Consider the following 23,299-nt stretch of genomic DNA (forward strand, 5'->3'; position numbering starts at 1 on the left):
CCCTAACGCGCGCTCGCGCCTTCCCGCGGCTCTATAGGGCATCGCACCACGAATCCGAACCCCTCGCGGGTCTACCCCGGCTGCCCGCTTGTCCTGGCCTGGTCTGATCTCAGCAGCTGCGCTCATCCCGAAGCCGCCGAGCTCAAGGGTGCGATTACGCGAGAGGCCTCGGATCCCGCCTGGCGCGGGCAAACCCTGCAGCGCCAGCCTCTCAGCTCAGGCCTGCAAGGCCCGAGAGCCGGGCGTGGGTGGTCTGGGGAGGCTTTTCGACCTCTCAAGTCAGTTCGGACTGGGAGAGCAGGCTGCCAGCGGCAGCGTCTCCGGGAGGCTGCTGGAGCAGCGTAATAAAATATTATTGCCGGCGCGCGTATCTGGAGGGATCCCGGACGGTTTAGGCAAGATTTGAAGAATGCTGCTAAATGTTTGCCCTCAGGGGGTAGAAGGGAAGGGGGAGGGGGCTCCATTTCCCGTAAAAATCGCGTCTGAAGTGAATCATTGCTCAGAATACCTTTTCCTGCAGCACGAATCCACATTATGCACATATCGTGTGCAACGGCTGCGCATCTTTAAATTATTCCATCACCTTGGCGTTTGCACAAAATCTACTCTAGTAAATAATTTGGGCCATGGTAGGGTGCGTGCGGGGTTGACTACTGTGTGTGGGGGGGGTGTGGGGGTGTGTGTGGGGGTGGTGGGAGGAATACAAACGTTTGGCTAGAACAGCAATTTTAAAGCAAACGGACGCTAGCTCCTCGGTCAACTCTATTCTCGGGCAAAGATACTTCTGGTTCCGAGTGGAGAAAATTTGGAGGAAAACAACCAGAGTGGATCAGGATGGAAACTCGACAAAGATGGAGTCTTCATCGCTCCTCCTCCGTACCCTCCCCCGCCCCCCGCTCCGGCCCGGGCGGGAGAGGGGGAGGGGTGACGGCGTGCTGGAGGAAGCTCGGGGCGCGCTCTGAGCGGGCGAAGGGGGTGCTAGTCCTGAGAGGCCAAAAGGAAAGAAGGTTTATGAAAATCTTCTGTGGGTCTTTTTCTAAAAATGACAGAGAAATTGAGAAGGGTGGTGAGGCCAAACTGGGACCACGACCCACGCGCACTAATGTCTCTGCGTTGCCTCCACCAGGGGAGAAGCCCTTCAGGTGCGAGTTCGAGGGCTGCGAGCGGCGCTTCGCCAACAGCAGCGACCGCAAGAAGCACTCGCACGTGCACACGAGCGACAAGCCATACACGTGCAAAGTGCGCGGCTGCGACAAGTGCTACACGCACCCCAGTTCTCTGCGTAAGCACATGAAGGTGCATGGGCGCTCGCCGCCGCCGCCTAGCTCTGGCTACGACTCAGCCACGCCGTCTGCCCTGGTGTCGCCCTCATCGGACTTCGGCCGCGACCCGCCGGTGGCCTCCTCGGCGGCGGTGGCGGCGCGTGGCGCCGACCTGAGTGAATGGTACGTGTGTCAAGGCGCGGGCCCCTCCGCAACCGCCCCCGCCGCACCCCCAAAGCCCCAGCCACCACCTGGTCCCGCCGCTGCCGCTGCCGCCACCGCCTCCGGTTTTAGCGCTGCTGCTCTGGTTGCCGCTTCCGGTACACTGACTGCTTGTCTAGGCGGGGTTACTGAGTCTTGAAGAGAGGGTGAGGAAGGAAGAAAGGATGGAAGGGAAGGAGGGAGAGAGGGAGGAAGGTAACCGCTAAAAGTTGTTAGAGCTCATTGAATATGCTAATATAATATCCATTATTTTAAAATATAAATATGGTTCCCATATTTATTCCGCAATCACACCCAGCACCCTCCACCCACCCCCATCGACGCCTTCACGACTGAGTAGCGTGACACCAGTGTTTGGGTGGAGAAAGTACAGAAAGAGACAGACGAAAGAAAAAAAAATACACATTAGGAGAGTTTATGTGCGAACTTGGCAGCTGCAGGCGGTGAAATTAAGACCACAAAGTCCTCTCGTGGTTCACAGAATGTGAAATGTTTTCCTCGAGGCCTGGGCTGCTGGGACTGCCACCGGGACTCCCTTCCCAGCTTCCATTGGGAGCCTCCTCGAAAGTTCCAATAGCAGAAGGTGGCAGAGGGAATCCCTGAGCCATTATCGTGCCTATTTCCTTCTACTTCTGCCTCCCTACATTCTCTCCTCCTTCAGCTATCCTCTCAAACAAAAATGCACAAGTCCCAGGTCCCAAAATTTCCAACTACTTATACAAAGGAGTTAAAAGGGAGAGAAGTTTAAGCACCTACCCCTGTGGATCACATGCCATTCTCCCAAGAGCTGGCCCAAGCACCCAGAAATATCTGCTCCCTATACTTCTACCTCTGGGATAAGGTGTGAGTCCTAACAACCGAAAATGCAGACAAAGGAGTGCTAGAGGGGCTTTAGGATTCAATGCTCTGAAGCCTCCTGGGAACAATCACCCTCTCCCCACCCCACTACCCTTGTAGAAGAGCTACCTTTGAAGTCTTGTGGGTGCTTTGGCATTGGGGGTGCAGAGTGGGCCAATGACGTCACTAGGCCAAGGCCTCCACAGTGAAGGGATCTGGCCTAGGGAACAGTGCCTGGATGAATCTCATCAATTCTGGGATAATCTTTGTAAAAAATCATACAATTGTTCGTCTTATTTTTTAAAAGGTGTGGGGGGGGGAGGACAAGAGAGATTAACTTCAATAATAAATGTTTTAAAGGCAAATACCCAATGGGCCTAGATCGAATGAGTATTCGATATTCTGGGGACTTGGTCCCCAGATAAAGAACCAGATGTTGGGGGCAGAGGAGAGGAAAGTCTGCAATTGTTGCCAAGGAGGGGAGGAATCAAGGCCTGTTGCCCAGTCTCCCACCCTCTGCAGGGAGGATGGGGCTGCCCCCAAATCCTTGCTAACATGAGGGAGGGGGTTAGAAAGAAAAAAGAAGGGTGAAAAAGCTTTGGTAGACCTATCCCAATCCCCTAAGAATTGGAAGATGGACGCTCTGGTAGTCCCACCTAGGGGGAGCCCGCTAGACTGCCCAACAAGTCCTGGCCCTGCAACTCTGCTGGGTTTTCTTCTACAGTCTCCCCTTCAGACACTATTAGACAATTCTCACTCCTGCCCTGCAGCCTCACAATTTCATCAGATAAACAATGTCCTAACTGGAATGGGAGTGTTTTCAGTACCTCTCAAAAAAAAACCAGAATCTTCCAAACACACACTTAGTGAATCCATTCTTGTGGAAGTGGCCCCGCAATCCCCTCCCCCCACTCCTCTCACCCGTACAATGGAGTCCAGAGGCCGCCTGGCCAAGGGCCGGCGGCCTGCAGCAAACGACTCGTTCCCATCGGGGAAACACCCGCCCCACCGCCAAGGTGGAGAGGGCATCTGCAGAACTTGCTTCTTCTGACGTTTAAAAATTCTTCCCTCTACAAATCGGACTCATTCCTTTCTCTTCTGTTTCTAGGCCCCTGTTTGCCTTCCACTCCCATCCAAAATAGTGAAATAAAATAAAAATGCTTGGTCGGCCCCTAATAGCCTTTAATTTTTCATTTGCTTGTTACAGATGTCCACCGCGTTGCTCGCAAGGTAATCTCGCCCAACGCAGCTGAGCGCCCGCATCTAGCGCCTGCGACATCAAAGGGTCCGCGCACAAAGCAATGTTTCTTCGCCACGGTGCATCTTCATGGTAAGTTAGGATTTCTATGGCAATGGGCAAGTTGCACTGAAATCCTGAAAGGCCGAGCCTGGAGCCCGTCCAGGCTTTTCATTAAGGACATAATATTTACGTCTAACAGGCCTTTTTTCTTGTGTATACAAGTATATATTTTTGTTTGACGCGGACTAAATCATTTTCATTTAATTTCCGGTAAACAAAACCCACGCGAATGGGCACTTGTTCCCGATCATAATAAAAATGGATAATAATGTGAGGGAAGAAAAGGGCCGCTTGAATCGCCGCTCAGCCCCCTTTGTTTCTGCTTTCTGCGGTGATCAGAGGGCGCATTTGGGTTTGATGGCGAGTTTCTAAAGGCGAGGAAATGGTTTGTAAGAGGGGAAAGAAAAGGAGAAAGGTCTAATCAAGCTCGGGTTGTTCAAAGAGTCGGGTTTTGGGGTTGAAAGTGTGAGTTTGACGGTGCATCAGCATGCCGCGTTAGGCTCGCCATGGAAATGCGCGCGGGGAGCGGCCGCTTCAAAGGCGGCACACTTCACTGCAGACACTCTATTAAGATACATTTGCGCTGACCTTTGCTTTCACGCCATTTAATACTGTCACTACGTTCTCCAGTATATACTTCCTCTTTGGAACCAGCGTCGCCCGCGTTTAGGGGTTCACCCTACACTCCTGTGGGGAGGGAGCATTTTGATGCCAGGGACGCATTCAGGAAAGGAGGAGCCGGACTCCGTGCACCTTGACTGCGCCCCCAAAGAAGCTCCAGGGTCAAGAGTAAATAACTTTAGGGCAACCTCAGAAGCTTAACAAATGAGCATCCCCAGCTCGATTTTGTGCAAAACGCCTCTCTGCCACTTGAGCAGGGTAGAGGCCTGAATTTGAAAGGGACTTGTAGAGGGGACACACTGGATGAATCTAAGGAGTTCAAACTGTGCCTTTGGGACATTACCACTCTGGTCCCCAGATCAACCCATTCTGCCCCCTCTATCCCAGAGGTCTCTTGCAGGCCCCCATATTGTTTCTCCCTAGTGTGGGGCATAGGATACCCATCAGGCCTAGGCTGGCCCTGGGCATGAACTCAAGAGCCCAAGGCCAAGGGGATAGGGAAGATGGCAGGAAAGTTAGAAGTCCATGTTCCCTTAATTGTCTTGTTGTTTATTTTATCCAAGTACCCCAGTGAATAGGGGAAAAATAAACACGGTGAAAAAAAAAATCAAACAGTAGAGTCTTCTTTAGTGCCAGTCCTTGTGGTTGAATAAAAAGGATGGTCCGCTTTCTATTGAGCTGAGAAATCTTTGAAGTGGGAGTTATTATCTGAGACATTCCTGCTTGTCGTCCTAACAACGCTGATGAAACGTAAAAGGTTCTTTGTCAGCGATTTGTTCTCCTCTCTGTCAAACTCCCTCTGCCCCGTTAGTTTCAAACCGTTTCTAAAGAGATAAAATCAAACTTCTTAAAAAAAAAAATACATGCACAGTACACTAACTGATAACTTTAGGACTCAGTCCTGCTAAGGAAAAAACAAAAGCAACACAGAGACATCAGGCCCAAGGTCTGTGGAGGCGCACAGATGTTGAGGGGCCTTTTGCAGAGGCTCTGGGACATGGGGGAAAGAATGCAGAGGAGGTGTAGGCAGAGGGTACATACCCCAAGCACCAACTGTGTGTCCACTTCTCTCTGTACTGGCCTGCACTCATCAGTCCCAGTCAGGTCACTTGGATGAACCTCCTTTGGGGACCCCTCAAACTCCCAATGTTCTTGCCAAGGATGCTTGGAACCTTTGACTGCAGCCAAGCAATTGTTAATATTTTCTGCTCCTTCAAAGACAATCTCTTCTAAAAATAGACCCATTGTGTGTTTCTTCCCACTAGCAGCAATCAGCAAGCCCTTTTTGCCATTAATAGAAAGTAGAGTGGCTTGAAGGAGAGACATTTTTATCATTTCCTGTTTTCTTCAGAGTCTTGGCAATTGGAGTTCAGAAAGTTCAGTTTACAAGATAGTGTCCCCAAAGTGCATGCAAATACCCTCCTCCCATCCACATATGCAGTTCTTCATTTAATATTGTGCCCAGGAAAGAAAATTTCACCCTGTCCAGCTTTCCCCAAACCTCCCGATGTGGTTTTAAAGGTGGTTTACATACATAAGGATGTACTGGCCTCCCTACTCTGTGTGTGCTGAATAAATGATTTGTAAAGAAGTTTCCCCAAGCTGTAACCCATGCTGTTATTATAGTTGCTGCAAAATGTTGTCTCTTATATTGATTTTTATTTGTTTACTGGAAGTCCCCATATGTTTGTTTATATCACTAATTTATGGGAAATGTAATGATTGCAATGAATGTGAATTATACAGACAGGCAAATGTTTTGTAATCATAAATTCACACACACACACACACACACACACGCACGCACACACACACAAGAAGCCTGACTGAAACCTTATACTATTTGGTACATCTCTACCCACACTGTTTGTGATTTATCATCTCTCCCCCTTAGATCCTTAAATTATGAACTAACCTGAAAGAAAAATAAAAGTTGTTATGTATTTGATTGAAAGTGATTGTTGAATGAAAAAACATAGTCGAAAGCTGTGGCTTCATCTTGCTGTAAATATGTAAAAATGGATTAAAATCTGTGATTCTCTTTCCCTCCAAAGAGCGTTGTGTACATGCAGCTCCATTTTGCTACTTTCTTTGGTAATAAATGTTGTGACGTTTCCCTTCCTCTTTTGAATTCGAGTGTCCTGTTATTATTTCATCATCCAGGGAGAGAATTGGGGCCCTCCTGAAGCCTCCAGTCCTTTTCCCTGCCTCTCCCTCAGGGCTTTACAGAAACACCTCGGAAGCCTAGTGGTTCAGGACAGCAAAACGGAAGGGCCCCACCAAAGTGGCCTTTGTGAAGGAGGCCTTCTCCGTCCCCAATTTCATCCCACTGACACTGGCACTCCCCAACCAATTTCCGTCACAGAAGACGGAAAGGTAAAACGATGCTCTCAATGGCTTCCTGGAAAGGTAGCCTTCCCACCGCTGGGACAAGTCGCACCCTTTCACAAACCACTTTTCACTTCCCAGACAAGAGCCCAGTAGTCATCGGGAATAAAAACAGGCAAAGAACAAGCGAGAGTGAGCTGGCTTCAAGCCCTGCCTACGTCCTGATGGGGTACCTCGGGCACAGTTGCCCGCAGGAGTCTTCCTAGCTGGATCCCACTCCCTCCCGAAGTGGCGGGAGCTCAGACCTCTCGACTCCCTTCAGAGAGCTGCGAAAGGCCAAGCCGTTAGACTGGCTAGAGCCCACAGCGACTCTTTCCTGGGTCCTGACCGGGATCTTCAGTGGGCTGTAGCTTCGAGTGCGGAAGCCCTATTTGGTCCTGCCACTAGAGATTTCAGATGTGTCAGAACCCCCTGAATCGTCAGAGCCTTGCTCCCACCTTCACCGCGCTCGCAGAGCCTGGAAGGCTCCTGCGAACCCCTCGCCCTGCCCCCCCTACTGCGCAGGCGCCGCGTCCGCACACGCTCCGCCTGGCCTCTTTCAACTGGTTCCTGTGGGTCTGGCGGGGACCGGGGGCTGCGCTCCGTGGAAGGGTCACAGCTGTTGGGGTTGGGGTGCTAGGGCTCCATCGAGAACACCTTAGAGAAGCAGCTCTTGGGGCAAAGGCTGCAGTACCGAAGAGAATGTTGGGGGAAGGGCCCCGGCTTGCAAAGGCGATAGGGGGACGCGCGCGTGGGAAAAGAGCGGCCACAAGGGGAAGGCCCCTGGGGCCGCCAAGACCCGTCCGAGTCGCTGGGAACCGCGAGGGAGGAGGGCCATAGGATGTTAGTACTGGGATTAGCGCCCCCTCCCGTCCCTCTGGAGGAAAGGTCCCCCTCCTCCGGCTCAGGGACAGGTTAGAGGGGCCTGCCTCCACTGCCGCTTCCGTCTCCCCGACCCGGCCTCCTGGAGAGAGCGCTCGTTAAAGCCGTTTCACCGACAGAATCGCTGCGCTGGGGAGCATGGGGGTTGGGAAGGAATCTCGGGCTCAGCGCTTCGCTCGGTGCGCGCCTGGAGAGAGCCCAGAGCCAGGCCTTTCCCCTGCCCTCTGCATCCGTCTCCGGACAGCAAAGTGCCTGCCACGAGTGCCCCGGGGGGGGGGGGGGGGGGGGGAGGAGGGTCGGGAGGTTAGGGCTCGAGCCATTCCTGGGAATGGAGGGAGAAGTGAGTGTGAGGAGGGATGGCTGCCCTTGGCAACTCGTGCTGGTCGTGCTGCGAAACACCTCAGCAGCCCCTGACGCCAGGAGAGCTCAGACTTCCTTCCGGAAACCACTAATTTTTGGCAGAAAGTTGAATGGGGTAGCCTCTGGGGGAGGTTGCATTCACCGGTGCCCTAGTGCCCTTGGCTAGCCTCACCCTAGGAGACGAACTCACGTGTCCTCTGGGGATTACCCACCTCCCACCGCGCAATGGCGGCGCCAAGGGCAGTTTGGGGGTATCTTAGCCTGCTAGAGGTTTCCACTGAGCTTTTCCTCCACTATCCTGTGCTTCAGTTTCCTCATCTGGTAAAATAGTTTGAAAGACTCTCCTTCACTTTGTTGGGTTTTTTTTTTTTTTTTGAGCGTTAAATAAGATAATCCTTGAAACATTTAACGTTGACATGTTAAGTGCTTGTTAATGTTACTCTCGTTACTTTATCTGACTCCGACTGCGACTTTCAGACATGTCCCCTAGTTCCTCCCAGAATCAGATGTCCAGACCTGACCGGAAAATGTACCGCCAGGGGCCTCAAGCTCCATAGCTGGGTGTACCTCTCCAGACAGCCCCGAGGCTAGAGGAGGGTTCTGAAACCAGGTGAGGTAACGTTCTCTGAGAGTTCCAGAGCCTGGTGCAGCAGGGCGCTAAGGCAGAGACATTTATTTTTTAAAAGGTCCAAGAAAAATTAAAGGGAATCGAGTTTATTTCGGTGCGAGATGAAGCTGGAGAAACCCAATCGTCTTAATGTCACCCCCATGACTTGTTAAGACACTGGCACTGCAGTGAACTCTACGGCCTGCCCGGCCCAGAGGTTGATTTATTTTTGTCTTAGGTCGGTTGGGTTTTTCAAGATCCGGGTGAGAAGAGAGGGAATATGCGATGGGGGGGGGGGGGGAGTGCCAGGGTGGGCAACGGAGGACAGAGCGTTTGAGCAAAAGTCACAGAAAAGCATATTTTTCCCAGGAAGTCATCAGAACTTTTGTTTTTAAGATTTTTTATTTTTAAGTAATCTCAACACTCAACCTGGGGCTCAGACTCAACCCCAAGATCAAGAGTCGCATGTTCTACTGAGTCTCCCCTAGCGCGCCAAAGCCTTTTTCTATAATTATAGTTTTCTCATACTGATGTTTATTGTGGGGAAATTAATTATGTCTTGATCATTAAGTGACCAAAGATCCCATGATAGCATGTTCACTTTGTCACCAACTTCCTGTTTGGGCACCAGGACAGCACCACTTTTTTGCTCAAATATCTTCAGTGAGGAAAATGCTTGACAGTTTTCTAGGAATCTTATCAAGTTCAGATCCCCAAATCATTCAGGAAAAGGAAACTCATTAGACAATTAGGAGTGGTCTTGGGGGTTGCTTCTGAATCTTCCAGTAGTCTTGCAAACATATACAACAGCTGCATAGAAAAAAAGAGAAAGAAAAAAAATCATCTTAGGATGCAAGTTAATCAAATGTAAATAGGAGGAGGGAGATGGATTTGAAACTTGTCTTGCATTTTTGGCTTCTTTAGATCCAGTGAGACTCTGTATGAGCCAACATGCAGGGCAAGAATATTGATCAATTCAAAACAAGTCAGGCAGGGCTGTGCATGGTTCTGAACCTCATAATGAATGGGCAGACTTGGGAAATGTTTGCAGAGGGAAGAAAGCAAAATTGGGTAAACTTCTATGGGTTTGGCTGTACCATGCAGTTGTAGGATAATGGCAAAAAGAAGGGTTAAAAAAACACTAGTAATATTGTTGGATGATTTATATAGAATATCAGAAGGATGACCCAGTTTTTCCGTGTTTGTGGCTGACGGCTGGCCCAAGCAAGATCAGATTAGCCAGATGAAGATAGTGTTTCTTGCCAGAACAGGGGAGAAAATGCAGACAGCTCAAACTCCTTGGCTTAAGCCACTGCAAGGTCTTGCTCTGGGGGAGGGCAGGGTTAATGGAGGTCTCTAGCTTTTGCACTCATCAATGTATTCAGTAAGTGTTTAAAAATGCACCCAGCATATTCTCAAAAATGTTCTGCCTGAAATGTGCATATTTCTAAGTCATGAATAATAGGTATCTGCCCCTGAAAGATTTGCTTATTTATTTCCTCTGAGGGAAACAAGGGAAGTTGCCTAATGCATGATGCACAGAAACAATTCTCAATCACACTGCAGCCACTTTCACCTGAGAACGTTTAAGTGTTTCAAATGCGCTATAAAAATTTCCCCTACATTTTCTGCTGGTGCATTTAGTAAGCAAGAAATCCATAGTCAAATGCTTTCTATCATTCAAAAAAACCCTGCCAATTAAAAAAAAAACTGTTGTAGAAAATCAGAGCTTTCTTTAAGTGTGAAATATCATTTCATTGTAAAAAGTTAAAAAAAGGAGCGGTAATCCAACTTCCGGATACTGTTCTGAATTATTTCACCAGACCCTTTTAAAAGGGGATTAGCGGGGCTTTGGGAGCAAAATCCTTCTGTTTTATTCAATCTCTGATTTTATGTTATAATTACTGGTTGTAAAGACTCTGGAATTAGTATGCAGGCACCGTCAGGACACGATGCAGGTGCTATTCTAATGGTTCAGCTTTTTTAATTAAGAAAAGAGGTAAGAAAATTGAATCATAAAAACACTTTTGTGAGAGCTGAGAACATTGAAACGACTGCATGAATAAAGCCTTTATACCTTCCCCTGACAGGTCAGCTACCAAGGCACTGACTTACGACCTTTTCAGGGCCAGACAATAGTTAATAGCTTTCTCACCTTGTCCCCACCAAACCTTTTCTTTTAGGACAGACCTTATGGAAATCGCTTTAAGTTGCTTGACTTCCACACACACACACAAATATTGCAGTTAGAATAGATACATATCCATATTGAAATGCCTGTTCCTAGGTTCTAACTACAGATGTCTTATTCTCTGGATCTTTTCTCATGAGTGGAGGAAGAGGGGTGTATGGGAGACACAGATAGTGTATGGGGGAATGGAATCTTCCCTGAAATACCCATATAGGGTATAGGGAGAAGCAGGACCAAGGCCAAGGTAGATGCCCCTCTCAGTTATTGGGAAGACAAAACTAGAAAGATTGGCAGGGGCTGCCTGCTGTTCTGCACTTCTCTGAAATGGGCTCTTCTTGGAGGATTTAGCTTGAAAGCAAAGCTCTTCTTGAAGGCAGCCTGTCAGTGCATGTGTCTTAGTCCTTTGTAAGTTCCTCCAGCTCTCCAGTCACCCCTAGATGGTCATCATCTTTGAGTAAAGTTGTTCTTGCCCGTGACACTTCAACACATGTCCCCAGCTCGCCCCCAAAGTAATGTTGGAGGCCCAGCAAACTTGCCACAAGACCATGGACCATGGGCCTATTCTTGGGCCGGGGAACTCCCATGACTCTCCTATCCCAGATCTGAACTCTCAGGGAAGCCCTCACTCTGTTCTCCTTAGGCTCCTGTAAAACTCCACCCATCACTTTTTCTTTTCTTTTCTTTTCTTTCTGAATTCGAACAGGGTATGTGACTGGGGACCTGGTCCACGACCAGCAACCCAGGCCTTGCCCTTTCTGAGGAGGCCTGTCTCGCCAGGGCCCAGCCTAGGACAATGCGAGTATTAGGATATCAGCCGCCCTCGCAATGATCACGCGTTCAACGATTTTGTTTTCACGGCTGAGGGGGCTTTTTTCCAATGTAAATCAAGCGCTTTAGTTATTAAGGCCGAACACTAATCTCCAACAACCTTGACATAATGTGGCCGGGCGCGCCGGCCCACTTCGCACCTGCAGTCTGAATAGGGCGCCTTGTCAATGGGGGACACGCTTGTTGCCCCGGCTTGCAAAGGAGGGGAGTGAATAAGTCAAGCTTTGTGAATGCCCATGCGCGCTCTCCCTCCCGCCTTTGATCACGGAAAATGTCTTCTAATTTGTCCCTTTTTCATTGTAACAACGTTTTCAAGGCCCTTTCTATTTTTTCCGATCCACATTTTTATAAAGAACATAAATCGCCCCCCAAAACAAAAGGGGCGCGCCCCGGCCAACTGGCGCCATCACGCTTCAGTGTTTTGTGGCCCTGGAAAGTTTGTTGCTTCTTGAAGCTGCCCTCATGGCAAACCCTGGCTGGAAGGCCCCCACAGTCTAGAGCTCCAGATCCCGGTTTCTGGGAGGAGAGTGATAACTGGCTGAGGGAGTGGAATGTAGAGAAGGCTTTATTTGGGGGGGAGGGGAGAAGGATGAGGCCTAGGGTAGGCGTCAGAAGGGCCTTGGAGCTAAGATTCATGTGATCAAGACCCAGAAGCAGATGTGTCCCTAGGGGAGGTTATGCCACTTCCTGGCCTCTCCTGAACTCAGCAGGCAGTTCCCCGACTCCGTGGAAGTGGAAATGAGTTATCCACCTTTTATTACGCGAGGCACACGTAGGTGCTCACAGCACTCTAAGCACAGCATTTCTCAACAGCTTCTCCCCTCTCATCCTGTTACTCCTGCAATTGGCAGTGGTTCTGAATCCTCCACAGAACCTGGGAACTGGGGAGGCTACCTGCCTGCAGACACTCCCCTAGGTCTAGTGTGGGAAGCCAAAGCATTTTAGATACACTCTCTCCCCATAAAAATCCTACAAGAAAACAGAATCGGTGCCATTTTATCCAGGGCCATGAAGCAAGTTCTTTGCGGAATGTGGATTTTATTTGCAATTGACTCAAAAGTCTCTATCTGTGAACCCACAGGCATTAATGAAGCTGATGTCTCATTTGGCGGGATATTAATTATCAAGTTGCAAATCAATGGGAAACCTCTGCTTCTCCTCCCCCAACCCTACTCCCAACATTAAGTTTGGATTTCCAAATGTTTTACGGAAGCTTTTGCCAGGAATACTTTTATCCTAGAGTTTTAACTGTATCCCTTTCTCCCAGATTAAATAATTTTTCTTAGAGGCAGGCAGACTCCCCCCCCCCCCCCGCCTTTTCTCTCCCTGTTAGTCATTATTTTAGCGCAGACTCAGGGTAAGAAAACTAACATAACCCACTAATACAGTTTAAAACACTTTGATGTCTTGCCAAGAGACACAGTTCCTTCAAGAGAGAAGTCAACATTTGTTTTTCACATTAAATGGCGTTTAGTTGCCATTGGAAGAAAAAATAATTCTAAGGACCACTTTTTAATTCGATGGATAACAACCGCAGGGGTCTAAAAGAAAATAACGACGATAGCTATAGACACAAATAACTAAATTACCAAAACGTTAGTATATCTCCCGGCTTCATTAATATGTAACAGACTCCCCAGTTAATCTCCAAAAGCTAGTGTTCCCCCTGTAAAATAGCACTCTGGGACGAATTGTACATGAGATCAATCACTGCTAATGCAGGAAGGTTTACTGCAGGAAAGAAAAAAAAAAAGCTATTTACACCTTCAAATAGAAGCTTTTCAGATTTAAGTGTAAGAGCCATACATCACCAAGAATAAATGATTATGAATTGGTAAATGCGCCCTCCAGCGATTAGCTATGCGATGCTATTTATCATTTCTTGGGTGGTGATGGTGGTGGAGGTTTTTTCTTCTTCTCCTTTGCCTTCTTTTTAAAATCATCTGACTGTTTGGAAAGAAAAGCTTGACAAGCAGAGGAGAAGGGTGGGGGGGGGGGGGAACACTGCGGGGAAAGTTTGTTTTTGCATACACTCTAAGTCATCAAAACATGGCCATGCAGATATAAACAAGGTCATATAGAGAGTGAGTAATAGAAAACAGTGTAGCCCTTTCATTGTTTCATTTGTTATTAGGAAATTATTTGCCCACTGAAGTTGACACAACAGCAGGTTTTTTTTTCTCTCCTCCCCTCTCTTTATTGATCCCCTTGTTCATTATATTTCTCCCTTCATCTAGTCCACGCATTCAGGTAGCTCACCATCAGCATGTTTGTTGTTTGTTTGTTTGTTTGTTTAGGAACTTTTCTTTGTGTGTGTGTGTGTGTGTGTGTGTGTGTGTGTGTGTGTGTGTGTCTGTGTGTGTGTGTGCGCGCGCGCGCGGGGCGCTGCAAGTCTGCGCTGGCGCTGGTGTGCGTGGCAGTGTGCCTGCGCTAGACTACCGCCCGGAGCCCGCCCAGCCACAGTTGTCCGGGGAAACCGTGCTCCTGCCAAGGCATGGGGTCAGGGACTCCTGGGGACCCCGCTTGCTGTTTGCAACACAAAAGCATATGCAGCCCCTAAACATTCCAAGAGAGACAAAGGCTGGAGCTGAGGACTGACTTCACCCTGGCTAAAACTAACCCACAGCCCACCTCCTTGGTCCAGTGCAGATCTGGAGGCAAGGGAGAGGGGCTGAGACTCTGCTAGGGCCAGGGGCTATCAGATTTAGGCACCGGCCTTGGCTGGGGTAGGGATCGGTGTTTGCGGTGAGGGGCGCGAATCCCAGTATTAGAGTCAGAATCTGTTCTAAAGCAGGGTTCAAGGGCGACCCACGCTACCAAAATGGTGGTGTGGCGGTCGGGGATCAGTCCCGAAAACTTAGGACCCCTGGGCTGCGGAACTGTCCCCCCAGCAATACGGACCTGAGGGATCTTTGGTGGGACGGCGGCAGCACTAGCTTCACCTGAAGGTGGTAGAAACGTTAATTGTCAGTTCTGAAGCCAAATGTCTAGCAGGAAGCTGGGTAGAGCAAAAGTTTGTAGGCGGGGACTCACCTGCCTACTGCTGTCGAGGCGATGAGGACACGTTAGGCCATGCCCACCTCTAATAGCTGGAAGGGTCTCTATAGGCACTCTTGAAGGGCCGCAGCCCCTCTGCATCCATTTGTGGGGTGTTGGGCGTTTGAGGTGGGAAGGAGGGGGAAGCTTTGGGGGCCAGTTACTGTGGGCTGCTGGGACTCCCTAACTGAAAGAGAAGACCAGGGCACAATTGTTACATGCACCCAGTGACCCACAAATTCGGCTTTGAGTGGTGTCAAAGTCCTTTTTCTTTAGGTTGGAGAGATTTTAATAAGGCTGGGAGGGGAGTGATGTCTGTAAGCCTGTCATAGCAGGTAACATTCCCCAAGGGATCTTTCAAGCAAACATACAGCAGGCCTTGCAGATAGTCTCAAGATTGTGGAATAAACCCAGGGCATGCCCTCCATAGGCAGGAGAAGGGCCCATTTCAGATTTAGTTTATGGTTCGCTTTTAAAGCTAATGCATTTACAAAGTGTTGTACGTGCACATACAGGAGGAAGGATGATTCCTGCCCCAACCCCTCCACCAACAAAGAAAAGTTGGTAAGAATAGTTAAGAGGCTGAATCTAAAGTATCTAACCATGCATTCCCAATTTTAAAATATATTATGGAGTTATTACAAAATAAATTAATGTCTAGGGAGTTGGGAGAGAAATGAAACATCCCTCATTTTTATTTCATGCTCTATTACATAAACTTTTCTTCCCTTTCCCCCCATGGATTCTTCTCCCATTTTGATAGCTTATGACAGGCTGGTGTAGAATGTCTGCTTGAAGGATCAGTTCAGACATATTGACCTTCAGGGAATGGATTTCTCTTTTACTTTTCAAAGCTGGTACAATTCTGTGCTTTGGGAAAGAGAAATGGAGACAAGGAAAGAGCTCAGAAGTTTGAAAGAGGGAGCGTGCATTTGTCTTGTACCTCCCTCCCCAGAAACCTTTAACACTTTGCACCTAATATTGACTCCAGGAAGGAAAAAAATATATTGATAATAAGCTCTGTGAAGTAAGCAAATTGTCATCATGAAGATTTAATTCTGCAGCTCCAGCAAAGCATATTATTCATTTACTTTCTATTGTTCTTCAAGATTTTATTCTTAATTTTAAATTTTAATGCCATTATTTTCTTCTGTACAACGCATTTTTGAAATAAAAGATTCCCTTTATGATATATTTTCAATAGCGAGTCTCTAAAGATCTATAATATTATTATTTATCTGAATTTTGTAGCTCTGAGGGCTGTATACACGATGTAATTGCTTTAACATGTTTTCATAAATTACATTCAGAAATGTGTCATAGTAAATTACCTTTGTAATAAAATGTAAAAAATGCAAATGGCTGTTGTCTTTATTACGTTTTAAACCATTGGTTTATCTGCACTATTTCACTTGTCACTTGCACAATATGTTGGCTAAAGGGGCGGCACAGTTTGATAACAGAGAGCTGGGTCCTGTGTGTAATCTTGCAGGCACGTACAGTTTGGGTCATTTCCTCATCTCCCGCAGAAAAGACATTATCCCGCTCATATTTACATACTTTTCAATATTTGTCAAACAATCATAAATTATAAATTAATGAAATGTTCGACAGTCTTCAGAGATCAGACTAATGAAGACATTTACCTTTTTGGTGATTTTGAGTCTCATCTTTGTAAGTTTAATGACATTTTGACGCTCACGCTTTATTAGGCTTTATTAGATTTGTCCTTCACTCCCGCTGTCATTCAGATGTCTCTGCAGAAACATCACCTGCTTCAGGTATAAGAACAAATCAACTTCGACCAGGAAACCTTCAAAACAGGGACTCTGCAACCTTAGCTTAAGAATAAATATTGACGTCAGTCTCAAAGACCACTAGACATTTTTACAGTGAAATTTTTTTGGAGACTGCTGTTACATTTATTTCACTAGCAAGCAATAACATGGAAACTCAGATGCAAGAGTGGCTGAGATATATACACTATGATTTCAAAGTGATTTACAGTAGCAGTATCAGGAATGAGGAAAAACAGCTCTGATCTTGGTTTTCATCTTTTGGAATTTTATGAAATTTCCTTCATATTGAGGGAGGGTGCACCGTTTGTAAACCTTCCCTTGAATTCACAGGGAGGAACTACATTTACAACCTGGCCTAAAGCAGCCGGTGGGCACCATCTCACCCAGCTTTGGTTTCTCCCAAATGCCATGCCCATTGAGGGCTTCACTGACCCTTTATGCTCAGAGGGAACAGCAGGTGTGTGCCTGCTCAGCCTAGGACAGGAAAGGGATGGTGTAAGCGCCATGTGTCCGTGAAGTTGACACATTTTCCTGGAAAATGTTGACTCCCTATGCTCTCATTATGATTGATGGCCACAGGGCTTTTTAATAAAATTATAGGTGATGAATTTAATTCAATTCAGAGAGGTCAAACGATCAGCCTTGACTTAAGATTCAAATAGTAAAGCACAGAGAACAAATGCACATCATCACCACCCATCCCAGCCTCGGTGGAAGTGAGCTGGGGCTTTGGCGCCATCTTACTCTAAACAAAGGGCAAGGAGCCCAGGAAGTCAGAATGTCAATGTCTCTGTCATCAGGTTGGGTAATTTTATTAGCTCTCTTGCAAATTTTATCAACCCGTGTTAGTACACACTACCCCGCGGCGCCACCAGACGCCCTACTTCCCTTAGCCTTGCCCATGAGGGGCATGCATCCTTTGGGACACAGTGTCATTTGTGGAAGTGAGAAGGGGGTGCTAGAATGAGGTAGGACCCACAATCTCCCAGGGTTATGTTTAAGTAGAAAGAGGTGTGTGTGTGTGTGTGTGTGTGTGTGTGTGTGTGTGTGTGTGTAAGAGGAGAGAGAGAGGGACGCGAGAGCGAGCGAGCGCGCGCACGCACGCGCGCGCGCGCGAGGTGCCAAAGAGACAATTTTAGCAATTTTAGAGGTGGCTGCCCCCCTGCAAGCCTTTGTACAAGTCCATTACGTCCTCTTCTGCCACCTCGGCTTTGAGCATACACGCGAGGCATTAGCTGTGGAAAGCAGGAGGCGGACTCCAGTTCCCTCTCAGAGCACGGACTTGTAGTTTAGCCTTTGCCCCTTTATAAAATATATATCAGGAATAAAACGGCGGCCTATTAAAGGCCACGATCAGAACCTATAAAAATGTTGGGAGCGACTTCGAAATATTTCCAAACACTACTATTTTAATACACAACGGAGAGTTATTAAGCGGCTTCTTGGTGAAGCGAGCATGACTTCTGCAATCATCAAAAATTGATATGTACCGCTAGTAAAGTAATTATGCGCCATCCTGAGGATAAGGGAGCGGGCAATTGTTAATCCACTTGCACACCCGTTGACTTGCAGCATCAAGCTGCAAATAGCTTAATTAAGTCATACACGTGGACTATAACCATATTGCTCCGTTGCTTTATGCACACTATATCTCAATTTATTGGGACAATTAATGCGAAGCTCCACCTCGGGCGGGTACGCCATCCACCCTGTGCCCAAGTTCCTTTCGATTGATACTTGTGCAGAAAGCCAGAACCCATCCAGAAAGCCAAGGACAAGAGAGAATTAAGAGAGAAAGAGAAAGATGTCGGATGGGGGGTGGGGTGGGATTTGTGAGCAAACTTTGGCCCACCGGAGCTGTTGGAATGGGGGGGGGTCATAAAAGCGGAGGCAAAAACGAGTGCTTTGGACACACCATGATTCATCATGTCTGAGCTGGTCACTATAAGCAGGGGGAGTCCCCAATAGTTTTATTATAATTGTAAAGTACAAAGCAAAGCCTATTAGTCTTAAGAAATCTTCAGCCCAGAGGGGAAGGGATCTGTTAGAACAGTTACTTAAATCCACCTGACCCCACAAACATCAATTGGCTACAAGCAGTTTGTTTGAGTTCCGACTACAGAAACCTTCGGGTTAAACCAAAGCACCATACCACTATGTACAAATGACCAAGACCCAAACTTCCGACAGGAAATTCCTCTTTCCCATTTCCTTTTTGGGAGGTGTAAAAATATTCAAGGTGAAGAGCCGCTGGAAATGCTGTCACGGGCTCTGGAAGGAGCCTTGGCGACAGCAAGGAGTGGACAGAGAGGGGGAGGCAACTTGACAGAGGGTCCAGCTGCCTCCAAAGGTGCGAAACTCTGAGAGCGGTCGGAGGTGGACTTTGGTACCCACCCATTGAGGTCGTGGGGAACCTGAACTCCTTATACCAGGATACCAGGCAGTGCCCTAATTTGAATCTGAGGAGTGAGATACCCAAAGGAGACAAACATTGACAGGAAGTCTAGTCCTCATGGGCCCCTCAGACCCGGTGGAGACCAGAAATCGACCTTTCCACACTTAAAACGTCACAAATAAATGGGGGACTCCAAAGCGGCCGTCAAAGGGCTTCTCATAGATGTGCCACTAAACGCTGGTTGAAGCAAGCTAGCCCCACATCTTGTGGGGTTTTAGCACGGTTGCCCCCAAAGATGGGGCCATTGACTTTGATAGCAGATTTCAGAGGTGTTATCTTGAATTCCCAGCTACTGCTATGCCTCCTTCCTCCAGGGTCCGGGAGCAACGGGGGCTGCGACTTGCATTCAGGGACCGCGCCCCATTCCCCCAGCCCCCAAACCTTTGCAGGTCAGCTTTTAAGGAGGAAGATGTCTTCTCCCGGCATCCTCTGCGAAAAATAAAAATAAGTGAGCGGGAAAACCGAGGTGTGAACTTGGGGTGTGCTGGGCTGACCCTCTCAGTCTCCCTGGCATCTTTCTCCCGTTCTTTCTCTGGGGTGTTTTTCCTTCACTTCCAAAAGGTAGAAAAGCAGCGTCTCGTCTTTTCCAGAAGGGCTTCTCCAACTCAGCTTTGGAGGCTTGTTTTCAGGGTCAATGCGCCTTTAAGGGACCAGAGTTGAGGATACTTCACGTCTTCCCCGAGATACCTGGGGTTCTGTAACATGCCCAGGAAAAGAAAAGGAGCAGCCAGGCACTCAGTGGAACTGGGCTGGCGCGAACGGGGAGAGCTGGTCCCATTCCTGAATAGTCCAGATCTCTGCCAGCTCCAAGGATCCCAGACTGGATGCATCTGGATCTTCAGAGCCAAGACAGTGAGGACGTGGGTCTGGAGAATCACTTATTGTGAGCTTATGCTATGAGGTACCCTCAAGGGCAAAGCCTATGTCAGCATTTACAGCAAAAGACAAGAGCAGTAGTAACAACAACAACACATCAGCTTAAGTATTTATCGAGCACTTTTTATGCCCGTTTTGTACTCACAGTCCTATTTCAAGCAAACGAACAAAAAACAAACAAACAAAAACCGCCACCATTTGAAACAGGTTCTATTTCTGTGCCCATTTTAGAGATGAGGAAACAGAGTTGTAGTTTGAAAGACAGTGTTCAGGGTCCCTCAGCCGGGAAATGACAGAGCCGGTATTTGGAGCAGATTGCGGTCAAAGGGCCCACTGTTCTTCCCTGGTTTGCCTCTGCCCCTTTGAGAAAGCTGGGGTAGCCAAGGTACTGTCTGCCCTTGGCGCGGCAGGCTCCCCGAAGTCGATACAACTCTAGTGTTAATCTTTGCTCCCCAGGATCCGGCCCTTTTCCCCACACAGGTCCCCAAATCCCCTGCAATCGGGGGTAGGGGTGGTATCTTCCAGGTTTGGACGTGCGTTGGCAGGATCCAAATCTTCAATCCGTCTGAAAACCCGCCCCTTCACCACACCCAGTTCTCCCGCCAGTAGTGCGTCAGTCAGGCTAGGGTGGAGACCATCCGGAGGACTTCCCGGAGGTGGTGGCCAAACTCGTTGACCTGACTAAATCTTTTCAGGGCCGATGTTAAGGAGTAGTATCCTCAGTAGCTTCAGGCCCTTCCTTCTATCTGGAAAGGAAGAGCTCCAGGTGCTGTAATCGTTTATTACTCCTCCACCTCCCCACCCCCCACGCCCTATTTGTTTGTTTAACAAACATCTGACTCCAAGAATGCAGCTCAAGAAGGATGCACATTAATTTCACAGTTCCCACGGAACCTCTGTGGCCACACCAATCTGTGGCTCTCTGACCCCGAAGAATGTTACAGGGAACCCCTAAGAAATTTACCGAGAATACATTGCTCTGTGGGTTGGGAATGCAAAGGAGGGATCTATCTACAAGGGTACAAGGCGGAGTAGTGAGCCAAACTCTTCTGATTTTCCGCGGTGGCAGCGAGGTAGGGGTGGAGAATGAGGTGGGGTGGGATGAACATATCTGCACTTCTATTCCAAAGCTTTAGTTGTCCCGAGACGTCAAAGGCCGGTGGCATTTGAACCAAGAACCTGACGAAGGCCCGCAATGAGCGGGGCCTACCGCCTTCACAGTTTGCTTTGCTCTGCGCTCAAAAGTTTAACTCTTTTATCAAAGGGGAAATTGAAAAGTGACTTCTGGAAATCCCAAGATGGGGTCTCACCAACAACTTCTGGGGTGGGGAGAAATGTGGGGGACCAAAAGGGAGGTGAAAAAAAGAGCGGGGAAATCAATTGGGGAAAGAAAAAAAAAAGATACACGCGGGATTAAATAAACTAAGAAGCTCAGCCGGCGAATTCTAGATCTGGGTTTTGAAACCAAGAGGGTCCCTCTACCTTTGGCCATCTGGCTGTTTTAAGCTCTGCCCCATGCTGTATGATTTTAGCTGAAAATCTCTTCCGTTGCAGCTTCTCTTTTATTGAATTCATCAAAAGCAAACTTTCCCTGAGTTTTTTTTTTTTTTTTTTTTAAGACGGCTAAAATAATACGCCGACCACTGTGACATTCTCCGCGCCCAGGCCATTTTTCATAACGCCGCGGATCCGCTTTTGTGCCTCTGAGGCGACTAAACAGATGAATAACGAGCAAAGTCTCCCGAAAGTAAGCTAGCAGCTTTTCTCAGCTCTAAAAAAGTTAACTGAAATGAGAGGTGCATGTAAAAACCCACACCCAAAGATGGGGCCACACTTTTATTACTCTGAATGACAACGACGTCTTTTTAAAAGCAACTAACTCCCACACTCACACACGCGCGCGCGCGCGCGCGCGCACACACACACACACACACCAGCACACTTGCTCACACAAACTACACAAACTTTAAGCCTTGTGAAGCGTGTTTTGGAAATTTTGGTAAAGAAAGAAGGAAGGAAGATGTATTTGAGGCAGATTTCTAGCTGGCAAGAGGTGAGAAGGGTAAAACCCGGATTTATTTAGTTTTAGATTTTTTTTGTTTTGGTATTTTTTGTTTGTTTTTTGTTTTGTTTTTGTTTTGTTTTGTTTTTTTGTTTTTTGTTTTTGTTTTTGTTTTTGTTTTTTTTTAGCCGCAGCTAGTTTGAAAGTTGGTTTCTGGCAAGAGGCAAGAAAAGGCTGAAGCACTAAAGGAAGAATCAAAGTGTTAAAGGACGCTCAAAATGTAGTATTGTGGCAGGTCGGGGTAAGTCCCTTTTTTTTATCCCCCCCTGTTTTCTCTTTGGTTTTGGAACACAGTAAAAATGCACTTCGAGTAGAGTTTTCCTGTTGTTTGTAGGGGAGAGAAAGTGTGGCCGCCTCCAGCGACTTTGCTCTGGTTTTGCGAGTGTTTTACAGGGAGGTGCTTTCTTCCCGAGCCCTGTCATCACAGTCCCAGAGGCCCGCGAGCCCTGAGTGCTGGGGTTTGGAGAGCCACGCTCCAGCCACAGAGGCAACAAGTCACGGACTCTGGCTCCGGGCAAGCGCCGCGCCGCTCCGCAGCTGGGCCAGTGGCTCGCCAGAATCTCAGGAATGAATATCGCACGTGTAAACTACTGGCTTGTGGACGCGCACAGCTGCGACCCTCGGGTTTATCAGGGGAAAAAACTCTTCCCTTAAATGGACGGTTTGGAAAAACCCAGCCATTGGTTCTCGCCAGATGATTATTGATGCAAAGTAAACCCTAGGGCTGGAGCGCGCGCGCGTTTGTTTAACCCTAAAAGTATTCCACTTCGGAGTTGCTCAAGTTGACATCCACTTGAAATCGTTTTGTATTTTTTCTTTCCAGGGGCTAGGAAAAGAACTAGGAGTGATCTGTGGGAGATGATGTAGATATATTAGTGTGGGAAGCCTATTTCCCCGGAAAGCAATGCCCTGTGTTCGCTGAACTGCAGGAAAGTGGCCCCAAAGAAACTCGAAAGGCGGTTCCGTGCGCGCGCATACGTTTCCACAGACGTGTGTTACGAATGCGTAGTTATATACACTTCCCTGTCACTAACCTGAGGCTCTGGGATTCGGTTCAGTGGTATGAATACTGTTGATGGTGCGCCGTGTATTTCATGGCATGGATATATGGGCGCCTGCGCCGAGTGGTCGTTCATTTAAGCGGCAAACAGCGACCTGCAAATGTCCGCCGTGAGCCAGATTTTATTTATTATTAGTTCTTCCCTACTCAGGAACGTGGAATAAATACGTGCTGCGCCAAAGATTGGGCAGAGCCGATCCAGATGTTGGCAAATGCGACCTTGCCAGTTATTTCTGAGAGAGCCGAGAGAAATTGACAAGGGAGTTGATGGTGGATCGGAGGCGATTTTGTTCATTAGCAGGCGCGACTTCTGCGCCTGGGTCTGGCGGGGCGAGCATATAAAATGCAACTTTTGCCCCATTGGTTCGCTAGGTGAATTAGCGCATACTGGGACTGAACAGTCCTTGACCTTTGCCTTTATGTTTGCGCAAATGTTTGCCTAAAACACAATCGGCCTTGACAAGGGAGCATGCTACCGTGTGACACCGCCTATTCACCAGATAGATGTTCCCTGCCACACACGACCCAGAGCAG

At 48.0% G+C, this 23,299-nt stretch overlaps 1 protein-coding gene across 7 annotated transcripts in view; it reads left to right on the forward strand.

The window, feature by feature from the left end:
- ZIC4 (Zic family member 4) overlaps positions 1-6,373 on the forward strand; it is a 27,460-nt gene extending 21,087 nt beyond the window's left edge. For all 7 annotated transcript variants that reach the window (XM_019439009.2, XM_019439034.2, XM_019439003.2 and 4 more), the window contains 2 exons: positions 1,127-1,445; positions 3,529-6,373. In XM_019439009.2, coding sequence (XP_019294554.1) covers positions 1,127-1,445; position 3,529 — 320 coding nt within the window. In that variant the 3' untranslated portion in view covers positions 3,530-6,373. The remainder of the gene's footprint in view (positions 1-1,126; positions 1,446-3,528) is intronic.
- Positions 6,374-23,299: the final 16,926 nt, after the last annotated feature.

Source organism: Panthera pardus, unplaced genomic scaffold (genome assembly GCF_024362965.1).
Source record: "Panthera pardus isolate Hobbes unplaced genomic scaffold, ASM2436296v1 HiC_scaffold_16, whole genome shotgun sequence".
Classification (NCBI taxonomy): Eukaryota; Metazoa; Chordata; class Mammalia; order Carnivora; family Felidae; genus Panthera; species Panthera pardus.